At 40.8% G+C, this 17,598-nt stretch overlaps 1 protein-coding gene across 1 annotated transcript; it reads right to left on the reverse strand.

The window, feature by feature from the left end:
- Nucleotides 1–13,050: 13,050 nt before the first annotated feature.
- LRIT2 (leucine rich repeat, Ig-like and transmembrane domains 2) lies at nt 13,051–17,029 on the reverse strand (the record flags this gene model as incomplete). Its single annotated transcript, XM_084634345.1, has 3 exons — nt 13,051–13,859; nt 15,771–16,552; nt 16,920–17,029. The coding sequence occupies 3 exons, from the start codon at nt 17,027–17,029 to the stop codon at nt 13,051–13,053; spliced, it is 1,701 nt and encodes a 566-aa protein (XP_084490471.1).
- Between the last annotated feature and the right edge of the window lie 569 nt (nt 17,030–17,598).

Consider the following 17,598-nt stretch of genomic DNA (forward strand, 5'->3'; position numbering starts at 1 on the left):
GTTAAAGGAAAGCTCTTTACTCATTTCTGAATGGGTGAAATTAACAATACAGAAGGGAGCAGGTAAAGCTGTTTTTCTGTATTCCTGAACTGACATTGAAGTACCATCTGCCTGCTTTGTATCAATCCAGCAAAGCAGCTGTAACTGCAGTTTAACTCGATGGTTAAGGCAGGTTAACAGTGCCTTTGCCTCACCTGTTTGTCAAAAGCAGCTGGCCCGTACTACTGAGTGTAGCACCTTGTTTCCCACTCCAAGGATGAGGCCAAAGGTGACACTTTTAAAACTTTGCCCTCCCGGACACAGGCATTATGTGGGAGATTGTACCACAGTGTGCTAATGCTATGACACAAACAGCACAGTGAGGTGGTGGAATCTAGGTCTCTAAGGTCAGGCTTGACAAAGCCCTGGCTGGGATGATTTAGTTGGGGATTGGTCCTGCTTTGAGCAGGGGGTTGGACTAGATGACCTCCTGAGGTCCCTTCCAACCCTGATATTCTATGATTCTACGTTACATTGGCCCAGAGATATTTCAGGCTCCTCTTGGTGTCATTGAAGCATACAGGGCTATGCAATGAAAATCAGGAGGGTGGCAACCCCAAGCCAGAAGAAGGTGAAGTATTCTGAATAACCATCTCTCTTCTAGCCTACTATTTTGTTGGATTATATTGCATCTGCTACTGACCTATAGACCTGCTGGATCTGACCTAGTTCCTGGATCCATGGATCCCTCCTTAACTCCTTTATCCCTAAACCATCAGATAGTCTCTTTTCTCTACATCTGTCATCCCTGTATGACTGCCTATTGCATCACATTTTCTCCATCAGGGAAGGTGAGCTGAGCCATCTGCCCTAGGGTAATGTCTATGCCACTCCTGAAATGACTCAACAGATGGTGTCATAGAGCACTGTGGTTCGCTATATGTTTCCTCCTGTCTGCCCACATCTCTCCCACACCATCAGCTCAAAAACAGCATGGCTTGCAGCCTGCATCTGAACTCCCACAGTCCCTAAAAGGATTGGAATGAGTTCCCTAAACTAGAGCCTCAAATAATTGTAAAAAATCTTGGCCCACAATCATGTATTGGTTCTTGGCAGCAGTACCAAGAATTATAAGTGAATGTGTAATCTTCAGTAGGCTATTCCTATAACCACATTTTGCTGCCTGCTTTTAGGCCCTGTTTAAAGCCACGTATTCTTTGCAGCAGCACAATGAGGCCTGTCGCACTAAGCGTCAGACCTTTGTGAAATAGCCATTTGAAGTCACTGAGTTGTAGGTTTGACGGTTTGGTGCAAGCAAGTACAATGAGACTTAGCTTCGCTTTCAAACTATTCCCTTTGGGTCGATCTGGCTCCATGCTAGAAAAGATACATACTATGTCAGATGCTTTGGCTGAAGCTCACGGTCGTAGATGTGCACGATAACCAAAGAAAGCAGTGGCACAGAAAACCCTTTTGAAATGCATTTAGAGCCAGTTTAACCAATTCCCTTGCAAATACATGATAAATCTTGGCTGTGATTTCCACCCATGTACACCAGTGTGATTCCATTGGCTAATGCCTGGTTTAGACTGGCAGGCAGAGAAGCAGTTCCATCCACATTATGAAGGCTCCAAACTATTACTACTTCTACTAATTTCTGGATACATTTCTCATAAAAGGAGGGAATATTTTATATTTCACTTTTTGAGTTGAGGCAAGTGATATTTCCAAAGGGCTAGAGATAGGTATACAATATACTGTGAGAAATTGCACAATGACGTACATAGTAGTTTAGGACAATGGGCCTGAATCTCTATTCCATTATATCCCTAGAGCGATGCTGATCTAAAACTGGTGTAAGAGGCTGGAGAGTCATATCTTATATAAAAACAATGAGGAGTCCTTGTGACACCGTAGAGACTAACAAATGTATTTGGGCATAAACTTTTGTGGGCTAAAATCCACTTCATCAGATGCATGGAGTGAAAAATACAGTGAGCAGTATAAATATTACATCACGTGAAAAGATGGGAGTTGCCTTACCAAGTGGGGGGGGGAGGCCTAAAGAGGCCAATTCAATTAATCATAGAATCATAGAATATCAGGGACCTCAGGAGGTCATCTAGTCCAATCCTCTGCACAAAGCAGGACCAAACCCCAACTAAATCATACCAGCCAGGGCTTTGTCAAGCCTGACCTTAAAAACTTCTAAGGAAGGAGATTCCATCACCTCCCTAGGTAACGCATTCCAGTGCTTCACCACCCTCCTAGTGAAAAAGTTTTTCCTAATATCCAACCTAAACCTCCCCCACCGCAACTTGAGACCATTACTCCTCATTCTGTCATCTGCTACTACTGAGAACAGTCTAGATCTATCCTCTTTGGAGCCCCCTTTCAGGTAGCTGAAAGCAGCTATCAAATCCCCCCTCATTCTTCTCTTCTGCAGACTAAACAATCCCAGTTCCCTCAGCCTCTCCTCATAAGTCATGTGTTCCAGTCCCCTAATCATGCCACAAGGACTCCTCGTTGTTTTTGCTAATACAGACTAACATGGCTACCACTCGGATACCTAAAATAGCAACAAAAGCTAGGATTTCTGCCTATCTACCTGAAAAGCAATTGTTTACAGCCACCAGTGTACTAATTACTGGAGCTATTTCTTTTTGAATTCTTACATTGAAGAGTGTGGGGAGATTGCTTCATTGAAGTCTAGAAATGAGGATTATGGAGTATGAAGTGATACCAGTTGTTAGGGGGCTTATTCCTTCACCTGGTCCTTCTCGCATGAACAGAGAGCAACAATACCTGAAGTCCAAAGGTGCAAACAATTCAATGTTTATTGGGGTGAACTTCCAGCAAGCATTAGTCCAGTTTCCTTCCTTAGTGTCCTCCTTCCCAGCTTTGACACCACAGAGCCTTACCTGTGTCCCTGTTCCCATTCCCCTCCTTAGCAAAACATGATTCCAATTTCCCCACCCCCATTCCCTGTTCCCATTCCCCCCTGTTAGCAAAACATGATTCCAATTCCCCACCCCCATTCCCTGTTCCCATTCCCCCCCTTACTTCCTGATTGACTGCAGACTATATAGTAAAACTTGAGTTCTGCTTAGCTATACCTTAACCAATCATTTTACTGAAATTTCACTAACCAATCCTAACGTATTGTAACATGATTATTTAACCAGTTATATCCCACCACCTTAATCAGTTTACACCCAACAAAATTAATTATACAGCAGACAGAAACAATCACAGAACCAGACAGAGATTATACAGACAAACAATAGGGAAATGGGGACTACAATGATAGAACAACACAGAAATGAGGATTTCACAACTACATCTATAAAGACATAAGGGTTTCCCAGCTGTGTCTATTGATAAGTGAGTTCTTGCCAGGCAGGATGCTATCAAATTAAGTTTCCTTTTACATTTTCTAGGCACTTCCCTTTCTCTGGAGGCGATAGGCATTATCAGGACAGGATTGTATTCCTAACAGCCCAATAGCACCTTCTTTCAATGTGACTAGTTTGGAATGTGAGACTGTGACCGTTCGCTTCCCAGCTTATGGCTGCCTCTGCTGCTTAGCCAAAGGCCTTAGCCTAAGAACAGGGCCTCAGACTGCCATAGTGAGAAAAGGCCTTATACAGTCAGACAGTGATTTTGATTCTCTCTTTTATACCTCTAGAACTAGCTAAGTGATAAGAATACACCTAAATTCTTAGAGTATAGGCCTTTACACACAGGCCTGAATATTTATATCCTAACACCAGTGTGGATGTTTTATTATGCAAAACAATTAAGAAGCATTTGCTGTGTAGTAGAACTGTGCAAAGAATGGTTGAATAGGGAAAATGTAACTTTGAAACACTTACTTAAAACAGAATTTAATTGGGCTTTTGCTATTCCCCAGTAGGCAAATTTATAGAAATGAGGCATATTTTAAAAGAAATAGTGGCTTGTAACAGTGGTGATGACTGAGACTCATAGCACAAAACACTACAGGCAAAATTCTCTCTCAGGTGGCAAGCCTATTTTTGATATATATATATATATATATTTTTTCTATTCAGGCCTGGTTACTATTGCCGCTGTTGCTGATGGCAACTTTTCCCCTGGTTCTTTCATTTCCTCATCTTTGTTATCTGGCATAACGCACAACAGTGTATTGTTTGCTCTTGTTCTTTGGGTTCTGGCTACACTTGAAGGCCCAGTTCATCAGCTGGTGTAAAACAGCCTAGGTTAAGAGGAGCAAGGACAGTTATACTAGCTGAGGATCTGGCTCCATGTTCTGGCCGATTGCAACCCTAACATCTCCACACACTTCTTCAATTTTTGCCTAAATGTTCACCTTCTTTGGGACACCATTTACTAAACAACAGTGAACAGCGTTTGCACGGGTCTACTGTAGAGTCCAGGCCCTACCCCCCAGGAATAGTGAGGTAACTTCATAACCGCACAGGGAGGAGTACTCTGTATTGGTGCACAAATGTCTGTGATGACTTGAAGTAATGATCTGTACATTTCATTTGTTATATTTCTGCATCTGTTTATACAACATTTCATAAAGTACCAAAAACTTATAACTATTGTCTGGACCCCTATCTTCATGAAGATGTATTTATGGCAGTATTTATTGTTCATGCTAATATGATGAAGCCCTGTAAGGACCATTTAATTAAATGAGACTTAACAGGAATTATAAGATAATAGTCTTAAAGAAACATTTAAGGAGAAAAAGATGTTTTATTATATATTGTGAGACTTTTTTTTCCAATGAATACAGGTCTTCTTACCAGTTACACTGTATTCCAGATGTTTTTATCAATAAAATCCATAAAAGGTACCCAATGATTATGGCATCAGTGTTTTCTGTTTCTCTTGGCAGTGGCATCTTTCGTATTTTTTGCTGCTTTTAGCTTAAGTTTTAGGAGACTACAAAAAGGCAACATGGTGGTTGTCCTTTGTGCATCTGCAAGTCAGACAGTTTTCTTTGATGACAAAAATGAAGTTGGGGGAGGAAAGGGTTAATTCTGCAGCACCATTCATAGGAAAGTGGTTCTCTTCTGCTCCCTGACAACAGCCAAATTTGCAGGTTAAGCTTCATGTTGCAGAACCTTTTCTGCGGGTGATAAATAGAAGGGCAAAGGGCTTTGAAAAGCTAGCTGAATTCTAAAAGGCAGACCTGGCAGCTAGAAAAAAAAAACCAGCTCTTTATGCAGAAACTGAGCAAATTTTGATACAGAAATGAAATTACTACTATTATGTAATTATATTTGGAACCCCACTGCCTATGTACTTGTGATGATAGGTGGGTGTGGAAGTCCAGTTTCACAAAACTGGTTTATTTATTAAAAAGATGGATTTTTTTAAATTATTCTTTTTTAATGACGTAGGCATGAGTTACAGGACTTTACTCAGTGTTTATTACTATTTCACCTGTCTCAAAGTGGAACATGATAAATGGTTTAGAAGTGGTCTGTCGTATGTATCTTCTATATATATCCCTCTGTACCTGTATTATTTCCTGTAACTTCCTACACTAATATCACCTACATTTCCCACAGTAGCATAACAACAGAGAGTCTGTTGGCACTGAGAGGCTACCATCCAAAGAGTTAACTGATGAAAAGGGCAGAAATTTTGGCAGTGCTGCATTGCCACAAGCAGCTTTTCTCTAGCATGCCGGGTTTCACTCATAAGATTGACACTGTGGGACCAGAGCCTGCCCTTAGCAGGGTTTAGCGAACACCTGACCAAGTACAGCAGCGAATTTGTAAAGAAATATGTAGCATACTGGAAATTGGGATAATTAAAGGGTCTGTCAGTTCATGGATCTCACCACTTCTTATGGTTCTGAAGAGAGACAGGACTATAAGGTTTTGTGTTGAGTATATAAAACTTTACGCTGTCACAGTACTTGACACCTATCCCAGGCCCAGAATTGTTGACATGTTAGATGCTTTAGGCAATGCAAAAATACCTCAAGTACTGTGACCTTGATTAAAGACTATTGGCAAATACCTTCAGACAGAGAAGCACCGAGAAAATCCTTGTTCATTACTGATAGGGACTTTGAGTTCTTACCTTTTGGGTTAATTAATGCAGGGGCCACCTCTCGATCAAGTGTTAAATGCATAACAATGAAAATTGCACAGGCTTATATAGTATATATATATATATTGCAATATTTTGCAATGATTGGTCAGATCATAAAAAACACTTGGGAATTGTGCTACCAATACTCAAAGATGCAGGTCTTACTGTAAGGGTATCAAAATGTAAAATAGGAGCTGCCAAAGTTCCTTACTTAGGACATTGGTACGGGGGGTGGTCAAATTTCTCCTGCTCCCTTGAAGATGGAACCTATTGTTAACCAGTCTTTCATAGGTTTGGTGAATATTACCACCAATTTGTACCTGGTTTTAGTGACATTGCTAACACAGACTTGTGCAAAGAAATGAAGCCAAATTAAATAGTATGGACAAAGGTGTGCCAGGAGGGTTTTGATAAGGTAAAAAAAAAGCCTGTCAGAAAACCTGTTCTAGCGAGGCCAAATTTTGACAAAATGTTTGAACTGTGTACTGATGCCTCAGACATTGGTTGGGGGGCTGTGCTAATGCAGTCAGTGGGCAATAACAAAGAGCAGCCCATTGCTCTCTTGAGTAAGAAACAGACATCCACTGAACAGAATTAGACAGTCATAGAAAAAGACTGTTATGCTTTGGTGTGGGCAGTCAATCAATTAAGGGCCTATGTAGTTAAGAGAAAATTTAGGGTCCGGACAGACCATTCTCCATGGAATCAGTGGTACCAATTTCACACTGTTACCCTGGAGCATCACTCTCCACGAATAGGACATGGAAATTCTGTACGTTAAGGGAAGAGAATGTAGTAGCAGATGCCTTCGCCAGACAAGAGGGTTATGAACCAACAGCCAGTGGCTAACTCTACTGCATCATTGTACAAGGGGAATGAAGTAAGAACCCCTCAAAACTAACTGGCAAACGGTTCACTTTATAACAGCAGCTCCTATCAGGCCTGACAAATTCACGCTACCTAACACAGTTCTGTCATAGTATTTATCTATAAAGGATGTTGCATGAGATCTTAAATGAAAGCCAGGATCATGCTGGCCATTAACATTATTGTTACTATATCGTATGTACTGATTACATTTAAAAAGGCATGTATATCTCCTGAAAATGCATCCTTAATAGTTTGTATCAAGGTGTAAAGAGCTGGTTTTGCCAGAGAATGGGATGTATATTCACATGTTTAGGTTCATTAAGATTAAGCATCTTACTTGAAAACACAATGGCCGCTACAATTGCATTTCAAATCAACATGAAGCTGTGAAGACAACATGGAGGCAGCATACTCGAGAACAAACCGTGGGGTGCCATCCTGACTCTAGGGTAAAAACAATGAGTTTGGGCAACATAAGGAGAAGCATAAAGCCATTTTGTTACCTATTCGCTGAGGAAACCCCTTGTAGGGCGGGAAAATATTCATGAAAACTTGGATCCTGGTTTTGACTGAAAACTCCCTCACAGATTGAATCCTACTTTATAAAATAGAAGAGGTAATCTTTAATAAGCGTAGACATAGGAGTGCATTTTATGTTTTATTTTCTACATGTAACCAGTTGTGTTTCCACTCATTATTCTTTCACAGCGTCTCTTAAGCTTTTTGAATACGCTTAGATTTGTTTTTACCTTAAGTAGACTACAATGCTGTGTTGCCATAAAGCACCTGATCGAGAGTTGTACCAGTCAAACTGTGTGTACACTATCTCTTGGGGGACCCCTTTCATGGTAATTACACTAAGTGTCTGGTTTCAGAGTAACAGCCGTGTTAGTCTGTATTCGCAAAAAGAAAAGGAGTACTTGTGGCATCTTAGAGACTAACCAATTTATTTGAGCATAAGCTTTCGTGAGCTACAGCTCACTTCATCAGATGCATACTGTGGAAACTGTAGAAGACATTATATGCACAGAGACCATGAAACAATACCTCCTCCCACCCCACTCTCCTGCTGGTAATAGCTTATCTAAAGTGATCACTCTCCTTACAATGTGTATGATAATCAAGTTGGGCCATTTCCAGCACAAATCCAGGTTTTCTCACCCTCCGCCCCCGCACACACAAACTCACTCTCCTGCTGGTAATAGCCCATCCAAAGTGACCACTCTCTTTACAATGTGTATGATAATCAAGGTGGGCCATTTCCAGCACAAATCCAGGTTTTCTCCCCCCCCCTTTTTTTTTTTCCCCAAAAACCACACACACAAACTCACTCTCCTGCTGGTAATAGCTCGTCCAAACTGACCACTCTCCTTACAATGTGTATGATAATCAAGGTGGGCCATTTCCAGCATAAATCCAAGTTTAACCAGAACGTCGAGGGGTGGGGGGGTTAGGAAAAAACAAGGGGAAATAGGCTACCTTGCATAATGACTTAGCCACTCCCAGTCTCTATTTAAGCCTAAATTAATAGTATCCAATTTGCAAATGAATTCCAATTCAGCAGTTTCTCGCTGGAGTCTGGGTACTACAGAGGGATGTTTCTGAGGCGTTCAGGAGGTGGGGTACGCCAAGTGTTAACCAACAAGGCAAAGTAGGGGCAGAGCAGAGCCCCGATGAGAGCACCTGAGTTTCCAAAGGGCTGGCAGTGTCAGGGAGCTGACAGCCAGTTATTACAAGAAAGGGCTCTTTCCCTGGAGGCAGGGAGAGGGGGTAACATGGTGACTCACATTCCTGGATACCCTGAGAAAGTGTCACAGACTGCTTTTAAAGTGAAAAATTCCCTTTTACAATGTTTACCCTGAGTGCTAAAACCAGCACATGGGGACTTGGGAATGTTGTCTGAATAAGGACCATGCTCCCCTACACAGAAAGGGAGGTGAACATTTTGGTTAGAACCAATAGCCACAGATGTTCATGGGAGCCTTTCCACTGACTTCAATGGGAGGTGGATCAGGCCTTTGCGTCTGACTTAGGTCTGCAGGATTTGAATTTAAGCACCTGCGAGTGAGTTGAGTACCTTAAATTAGAATTGGATACCCTCAGCTAGGCCTCCAAGTGTGAAAGTTAGACCCACGGTTTAATTTCAAGACATAAGAGCTAGATTGTACCTTTTGGCCCAACCCCAAGAGGCACCTTTGTGAGGCACAATTCCCTTCCTGCTGGGAGGTAGTGGTCTACTAGAGTATATACTAGCAGAAATTACAGCAGCTGGCACACTGTGGGCAGAGCCAAGGCACAATGTACAAGTAGCCTATGCAGGAGCATAAGGGGGGTTCTTATTCTTCTGCATAGCAGTGTAGGTCAAGGCACAAGCTAACCCTTATGGAACAGCTCAGCATTAGCTAGTGTGGGATTGTAGCATCAAGCAGAAGAGATTCGGTCATGAGCATAGGTCCAATGTATTGGCCAATGTTTCTTTTGTAAGAGGTTCGCTGGTCTCTGGAGGGAGGATCACTCATTTTGCATTAATTTTAAGTAAATCCCCTATTCAAGATGTATTTTGTTGCATGTGTCAATAAGGGACATTTACAGTCCCAATCATTTTTGAAAAGAACTCCATGTGACAAGATCAGTTTGGTCAGTGCTCTGTGCCTCAGTTTCCCTGCTCCGTCTCCAGGCACTTCAGTGGCCCACTCTTAGATAGGCAGAGTCCAGTGCTGTTTAATGATTTCGCCCTCCAGCCAAATAATGAAGTCCACTCCAGGGGGTAAATGAAAAATCCAACACAACAATCATTCAGCCACCTCAGATTGAGTCTTCAGTTCGAATGCCAGACTCATTGGCCTTCATTCCTCATGTGTTCACACCTCCTCTAATGAAACCCAGGCCTCCCTACTCTAGGCTCTACTCCAAGGACCCCATTACAAGCAGCAAGCCACCTGCTCAGTCCCCTTTGTTTACTTACCTGGAACACTTCCTATATCAACCTGTCTTTGGGCCTTTCCCACAGCCTCTTCCATGGCTCGCTAACTCTTCCCTGGGCCCACTGAAAAGAGCCTACTAGCTCTTTCTGCAACCCATCTGTCTCTACTACAGGAGATCCTTCCTATAGGTCTCCCTGTTACTGTGAATCTCCTGTAGGAGCCTTCCTCCCTGCAAATCCCTTCTCCCAAGCTAAGCAGGCTCGCTCTTAAAGGAAACCTCAACATTCACCACCTGAAGAGAGCATAATAAAAACTTGTGTAATGAGCCCCAGACAATCCCGCTTTAAATGGCCAGCCCACCCTATGACACTCCTTCACTCATCATCTGTGCAGTATAGATGTTATAGTTGACAAATGAATGCACTGAATGCGTCCGATGAAGTGAGCTGTAGTTCACGAAAGCTTATGCTCAAATAAATTGGTTAGTCTCTAAGGTGCCACAAGTACTCCTGTTCTTTTTGCAGATACAGACTAACACGGCTACTACTCTGAAAGTTGACAAATGGGATCTTTTGGTGAGATCATGTAATATGACTTTATTTAATCACTGGTCATACAGGTTTCTTTTCAAATATGGCAAGTATAGTAAAAAGACCAAACGTGCACAGGGAAGTAAAATTCACTAATGGGTAAAACTCTGGGTATTCTGAAAATCAATTATTTTATTTTAAAACCATATTTTACAACTAAGAATTATTAGTCAAGCCTACAAAACGACATAAAACAAACTGGAAAGTAAGAGAAGATGAACTAAACAGTTATAGTTAAATATTTGTACAATAAACTGTGGAATTAATAAGCACTGGAGAAGAAAATGTAACCCCATATAAAAAAAACTTTGGAAAGCATTGTTTACTTCTTGTTACTAAAGTATTACCATAAAACCTAGGAGACGACAGAGTGAATCTCAGCCAAGCTTATTAAGATCTATGAAGAGACTCGCGGGGTGCTGAAGGTTTTCCTGGAGAATGTGATCCGCAACACGGTGACTTACACCAAGCAGGCCAAGCGGAAGACAGTGACGGCCATGGATGTGGTATATGCCCTGAAACACCAGGGGCGCACCCTGTACAGCTTCAGAGGCTGAGTCAGCTCTTAACCCAAAACCTAGCACAATGAGGGTCCTGGTGCATGACTGGGAATCTCATCTGCTATCACAATACATATAATACAAATTAATAATTAATAGAAGCATTTCCTTGGGACAGGAGATGTTTTTTTCTTCCTATGTTCTGTGCAAGGCTGATCAGACAGTTGGGCCTCACTGTATGGATAACCATAATTTATAAGTTAAATGATTCTCCCTTTTAAAAACATACTTTGTTTCAAAGATTCTGTTGGGAATACAGAGCTGCTTCAGTAGGATCAGCCACTGTTCTTCTAGAAGTGCCAAGATCCAGCAAACTTCTGCAGTCTGTGATGTGTGTGACTCCCTTTCTGTAAGTACAGTGAAATAAAAGAGTGTGATGTCATTAATAATTCCCTGCCTGTACAAGTACCATAGATAGCTGCACGGTTTGACTTCTATTTATCCATTCGGAATTAAAGTTGTGAGCTGGATTACACTACCAGACTAGTGTAAAGGGGCCTTACTATAAATGAGAAACGGATTCGGTAGCTGAAATATGGTCCACACTGAAGTCAATGAGAATTTTGCCAGGATTTCCCTGTGTGTTTCAAATCTAATTTTTGTGGATGCATGTAGGTTCGCATATGCATACAAAAGGAAAAAACTAAGAAAGGAAAATGGGAGAAACCTTAGCTTTAACAATCTGGACTTTTGAATAACTGTCATGGCTGACAACACAATTATTTGCCTAAATAATGTTGCTGGATTTGATTTAATTTGATCCTTAATAGAGCTGCCAAAAAATTGTCATCAAAACTGGTTTTTCAGTGAAAAAAATGGCTTTTTGAGATAAATGAACATGTTTGTGGAAAATATAGATTACTTAAGGTTTGGAGTTTTCTTTGGAAAACGAGGGGAAAAAAAGAAATTTCAGGGGTGGGGGGAAGAGGAAGGAAACCTAAAAAAATTCCTACATTAGACAACTGTTATTGTGTTACTTTGTTTCAGATAATCAGGGACTATTCCCCTTTGAGGACTAGCTCCATGTGATGTTTAACATTACAAAGTACAGTTGTTTTTCAATCATCTTTGTGAAAAATAGTTCTTAAATTTCCTTGAAAATGGGAAAAAAAGTGTATATTTTCACATGGAGATTACTGAAAAACTGCTAACATTTTCTTTTCCTTTGAACTTACCCCAACAAAAAATAACAAAAACATATCAGTTTGCCCTAAGACCAAAGCCCTGGCAAGTTGCAACCCAAAGAATAATTTCTGAAAAGTTATAAGCAAGTGAAACAGGGTGGTAAGGAAAGTCATCTTCAAAGCTCTCGTGTTCACTGTCCCCAAATGATGCAATATGGATACTCCAAAGAGCACAGGATAAAAGCACGTATTTAACAATGAGAGATTAAAAATAATTCTTTCCCACTTCTGAAACCCTCCTGGTCAATGAAGCTATGCAAGTGAGAGACTGACTTAGACAAAATGGTACCCAATGAGGAAATAAAATTCTATCAGCATTAAGCTGCAGTAAGGGCTGAAGGAGCCATTTTTGGCTCAAATAGTTAATAGGATGGATATATATATATTTCTCTTGTCTTCACTGGAGTCTCGGCAACACAGCCCACTCCTCACTGCCAGATGGTAATATATATATATATTTCATATATGTATATATATGAAAATACTAGAATAAATTTCTCTCAGTAATTTCCCCAAGGGTTGTCCATGTATGAATAATTTGTAAAGATTACAATGCCATGTATCTGTCCTCTATTTAATTGAATTTCCCAGGCAGCTGGAAGTATGTATATTGGCTCCCCTCCCAGCAATGTGTATGCCATGCATTACTCTCCTGCTTACCAATAACCCCGTTTTTCCTTAAAGTTTCAGATGTTTCTAAAAACCCTTCGAAAAACAAGATTGTATGTCTGCATATCACATGCCCAGGGTTTATGTAACACAGATACCTAGGTGTATGTATATTTTTGTTGGTCCTTCTATATTTAACTTGATCTAATCTAATATGGGATTGAATTTTTATCCACTAATAGAGATCAGCGCTATTTCTGTGATTAGATTTGTGTTTGTCGGGTTTCTCCTTGTCCTCCGGAGACCTTGGCTTTCTCTTGTCTTCACTGGAGTCTCGGTAACACAGCCCCTCCTCACTGCCGGTTGGCAAGCTGTCAAAGGTGTTTTCTTTGTTGCCTGCTCTCAGGTTCTTCTGCCCTTTGCGATTCTTGTGGCAGAATCCAGCGCACTTCTCCATGCAGTTAAGCCGGGTCTCCGTAGTGCACGCATACATCCCAGCGGGGACTGCCAGCACCATGGCACATACAATGATGATGATATGGATGAGCTTTTCCCTCTGCTCCAGTTCACTGATGTCACTGCCTGTGACAAACACAATGCATTGGCCCTTTCGGGGTGTCTGGTTCCTTAAAGTGACACACACCTCATACTTGGTAGCTGGGAGCAAGTCGTTGACTGAATATGTATTGGTGCCCGGGCCAATGTAAATCATCTCCTTCTTGGAGTCGTCATACTTCCCAAAGTGGAGGGTGTACCAAGTTTCTCCTGGATTCTCAGTCACTGCATACCACTCCAGCGTAATCCCATACACTGTCTGCTTGGCAATCCTCACATCAACATAGGCATTCTCTTCTGAGACAGAGGAAGAGAAAGACGAGGAAGAAGCTACCATTCTGGGAGCCTGGATTTTCAGGGAGATTATAGTAGAGGTGTTGCCAATGAAGTTGGCAGCCGTGCAGGTGTAATTGCCCTCATCCATAAGGTGAGCTGAGGGAATCACCAGCTCTGATTTCATTGTATCTTCACTGATGTGTGTAGTGGACACTGAGGAGAAAAGGAGAGCAAGAACAGACATGTCAGGTTGTACTACTCACCACCAGCTGTGTTATAGGCACAGTGACTCTAGGAATTCACTTCATCCCTTGACTGTGAGTTACCCTGAGGGAAATAAGGACTTCTTGGTAGATAGGAGTCAGGAAATCATGACTCAAAATCCCCCCAAAAAACTAACCTTAGACACAAAATTTCATGAAAATATTGTGGATGTTTCTTTCCCCTACCCCTTCATTTTCTAACCAGCCTAACTCACTGAATAATGTTCCATCTCATGGGAACAGCATGAGATCACATGACAAATGTGTGCTTTGGGAAGGAGGGGAGAAATAGGTCAGGAACATGGTAACCCACCTGCTTCATGAGAAACGCAGAACTCAGGTGTTATGACTACATTAAATACAGATGAACACCTAGGTCAGCAAAAAGTTACATGAGACCCAAGGTCTGGACATAGTGTATTGCAACCTAGACTGTGCAGGCTTAGATATATACACAGCTGAGATCAACATTAGAGGAAAATGTCATGATATGTTTTCGTTATTTTCAGATTCTTGGTTGAAATCACTGTTTCCCTAGCTCCTTGGAAGGTAGCACTGGTGTTCAGTATTTTAATCACATTTCTCCCATTGCCTTGTTATTGTTATTGTACATGTTATTGTGGTTGTTATTGTACATTTGTTCATGAATGTGCTGGATTGCTGATGTACACACATACAGATTTTCTAAATACAGGTGAAAATCATTTTAAAAATCGGGGGGGGAAAGAACAAAGATCTCCTATTTTTCTCTCCCAGCAAAAGCCTCCTTATTCTTACATACTCTGCAGTTCAAATAGCTTACATAAGTGATAATAAATCAAAGAGAAAGTGTTTTAATGGACACAGACATGTATTCTGGGCTAAATTCTATCATCCATTATACCAGACAAGGCAAATTTCAGCCTCAAAGGAATTTGTTGAAGAACACTATGAGCAACATAAGGTGGGTTGGAATGGAAACTGAAAAACAATCTTAACAATAGCATTTGCTACTAGTTGAAAATAGTCTGTCTAATCTATTTATTACAGTAGCTATGGATATATGACAAGAGAGAATATATAGAATTGATGTAATATGTGGCTTGTTAAGGGAAAATGACAAATGCTGATAAAACATTAAAATAAAAGCAAATAATATTCTGGGATTCATGACTAAAACTATTTCATTTAAGTGTCAGGAGTTGTGGTGCCACTCAGAATTCTGTGTAGAAAATTGGATGCATTATAGAAAATGATCTTATGAAAACACATAAATTGTACTACTGAAGGCAGTCAGCATGAGATGGAGTTTCTTAAGGATCTAAGCTATGTGGGAGGAAAGAGGAACGGTAATGAATTTTGGATTGTAGTCTTTGGAGAAGAGAGGACCTCATTAAGAGAGACAAAATCTGGAAGGTAATAGAGGAAGCAGACTCTGTGACCTATTGTTTTATGCAAGAACCAGGAGAATATATTTTGGTTTTAGAAAAATGTGTGGGTTTACATTAGCAGTTAGATAACAGAGCTGCTGTATTGTCTGTGTAAAAGGCCATAAGAAACATTAGGAACAGGAAAAGGCCAGTAGGCACCTGCCCTTGGATAGTGTATCTTTTTCACAGCCTCTTGTTTTTCACCATACAGAAAAGAGAGAAGCTTGTTGGTGAATGTCTCTGCTTCTCCCTTCCCAAATTGACTCTAAAATCCTACTTGAAATAACTTTGCTGCACTTAGTCTCCATCACTGCTCTGCGCCATTTCTGACCAGAGCCTGCTGTGTTATTTCAAATAATTTTAATGGTTAGGTGATTTCTGAATGACTAACTAGTAGGCAAGGAACTGACTCCCACTCCTTACGTTAAAAAAAAATTGACACCACTGCTTACCAGTAAATGCCCTTAAATGTTTTAGGCCATAGGTCCACCAGACTGCTGGGGAGGGGCTGCCCTGTACCAAGCAGGCCATGGTAACATTCGATCCCACATGTACAGTCAGGTTGGTGTCAACGGATGACGTTAATGGCTTCATGCAACTGTTGAGCTCTACTTCATGAAAGAACTTCCCTGCCCTAAATTTAGGGCTTGAACAAGTTAAATAAGAATTCATCAGAATAACTGGTGGGCTAACTGACTTGATAAACTGGACAAATCCCCTAAGGCGACAGTCACAGATCCATGGGTTATCATGTAAAGCCAGGACAGCATTGGAAATAGCTTCCATCTTCCTCTCAGACTGCTGGGTTTTCTGGTACACAGGCCAATTATAGAAGACATCCCTGGATATGACAGTAAGCTGATTTGAGGATAAGTCTAAGTAGGTCAGATTGGGCAGATACCTGAGTGCATGCTCTGGAAGAACATCCAGTCTATTGTGCTTTAGATCCAATATTTTTAAAGCTGGAGTATCTTGAAATGTTGTCCATGGAACTGAACTTAACTTGTTTCCCTGCAATCTCAGCTCTGTCAGATCCTTCAGGTATTCTAAGCTTTTTAGGTGCATAACTGTGATATTATTAAAATTCAGCCAAAGGTATTCCAAGGCACTGGCATTGGAGAATGACCCACGAGGCAGTTCTGTTAGATGAGAGTTTTCTATTCTAATTTTTCTGATGTCTTGAGGGATGTCTCCAGGTATCTTTCTCAGGGATGTAGACATGCACAGCACACTCCTAGGGAGGAAATCAGTAAAGTTTTAGCTAACACACTGTGCACATGGGTAACAAACTAATGGCTACTGGAAACAGAATACCCGCATAAGCAATGTATTATTAGATATGGTTAACTTCCCTCTCCCTTCAAAAGAAGCATTTAACCCAATAAAAACTATCTTAAAATACATATCCCAGATACCTTATTATTCACCCAAACTAGTAATACCCAAACAATATTAGTGATATCCACAACATACAAATCTATTATTAAGGACCTAATATATCCATCTATTATTGGCTAGTATTCACAAGACTGCCCAAGCCATACCAAGAATTTCCAAAACACTCTTCTGAAGACTATTAATAAGATGCCAACATTTCTTACCTTCCAAAGCTATCGCTGGAGCAGGAGCATCCTATAACACAATAAGAAAGAGCTGGGTTTATCCTGTAAAAGGCCAGAAGAAGAAAAATGACACAACAAATGGGGTCCATATTCTTCTTTAAGAAAACACAGAGTCTGTACCAGATATGCCAGCAGCTTCCAAGTACCAAATCCTATTAGCCATAATCTTCCTTGACGCAGGAGTAAGCCCTGCCTGAGACCACACCACAAGGGATACATGTAACATTTTCTGCCTCAAATCTCCAAAATCATCCATGGAACCAAGGGAAAATATTAATATCTCCTGGGTAGTATCTCCACTGGCCAATGAAATAGTGACGTGAGTGCTATTTAAACTGGATGATAATGTTTAGACAAAACATCTTTCTCTGAAATATTCAAAAGTAGCCAAAAATGGAACAGCGTCTGTTTCTCTCCACACAGAAATGTTTAGCTAATTAATTTTAAACTCTCTTAGTTGCTAGAATTATAACAGTGATCATCTGAGTAGAAACTCCACATTGAAGGCCAGATTTTATCCCCTTTACTCAGATTTAGTAGTGAGTAGTTCCAATTAAATGAATGGGACGATTTGCAGAACAAAGTGCTATACCTTACGAGCAAGAAATCTGTCCTTAAATGTAGCAATTCTTACATGGAAACTTGCATATCACACTAT

This window comes from Lepidochelys olivacea (genome assembly GCF_965140295.1).
Source record: "Lepidochelys olivacea isolate rLepOli2 genome assembly, chromosome: 7".
Classification (NCBI taxonomy): Eukaryota; Metazoa; Chordata; order Testudines; family Cheloniidae; genus Lepidochelys; species Lepidochelys olivacea.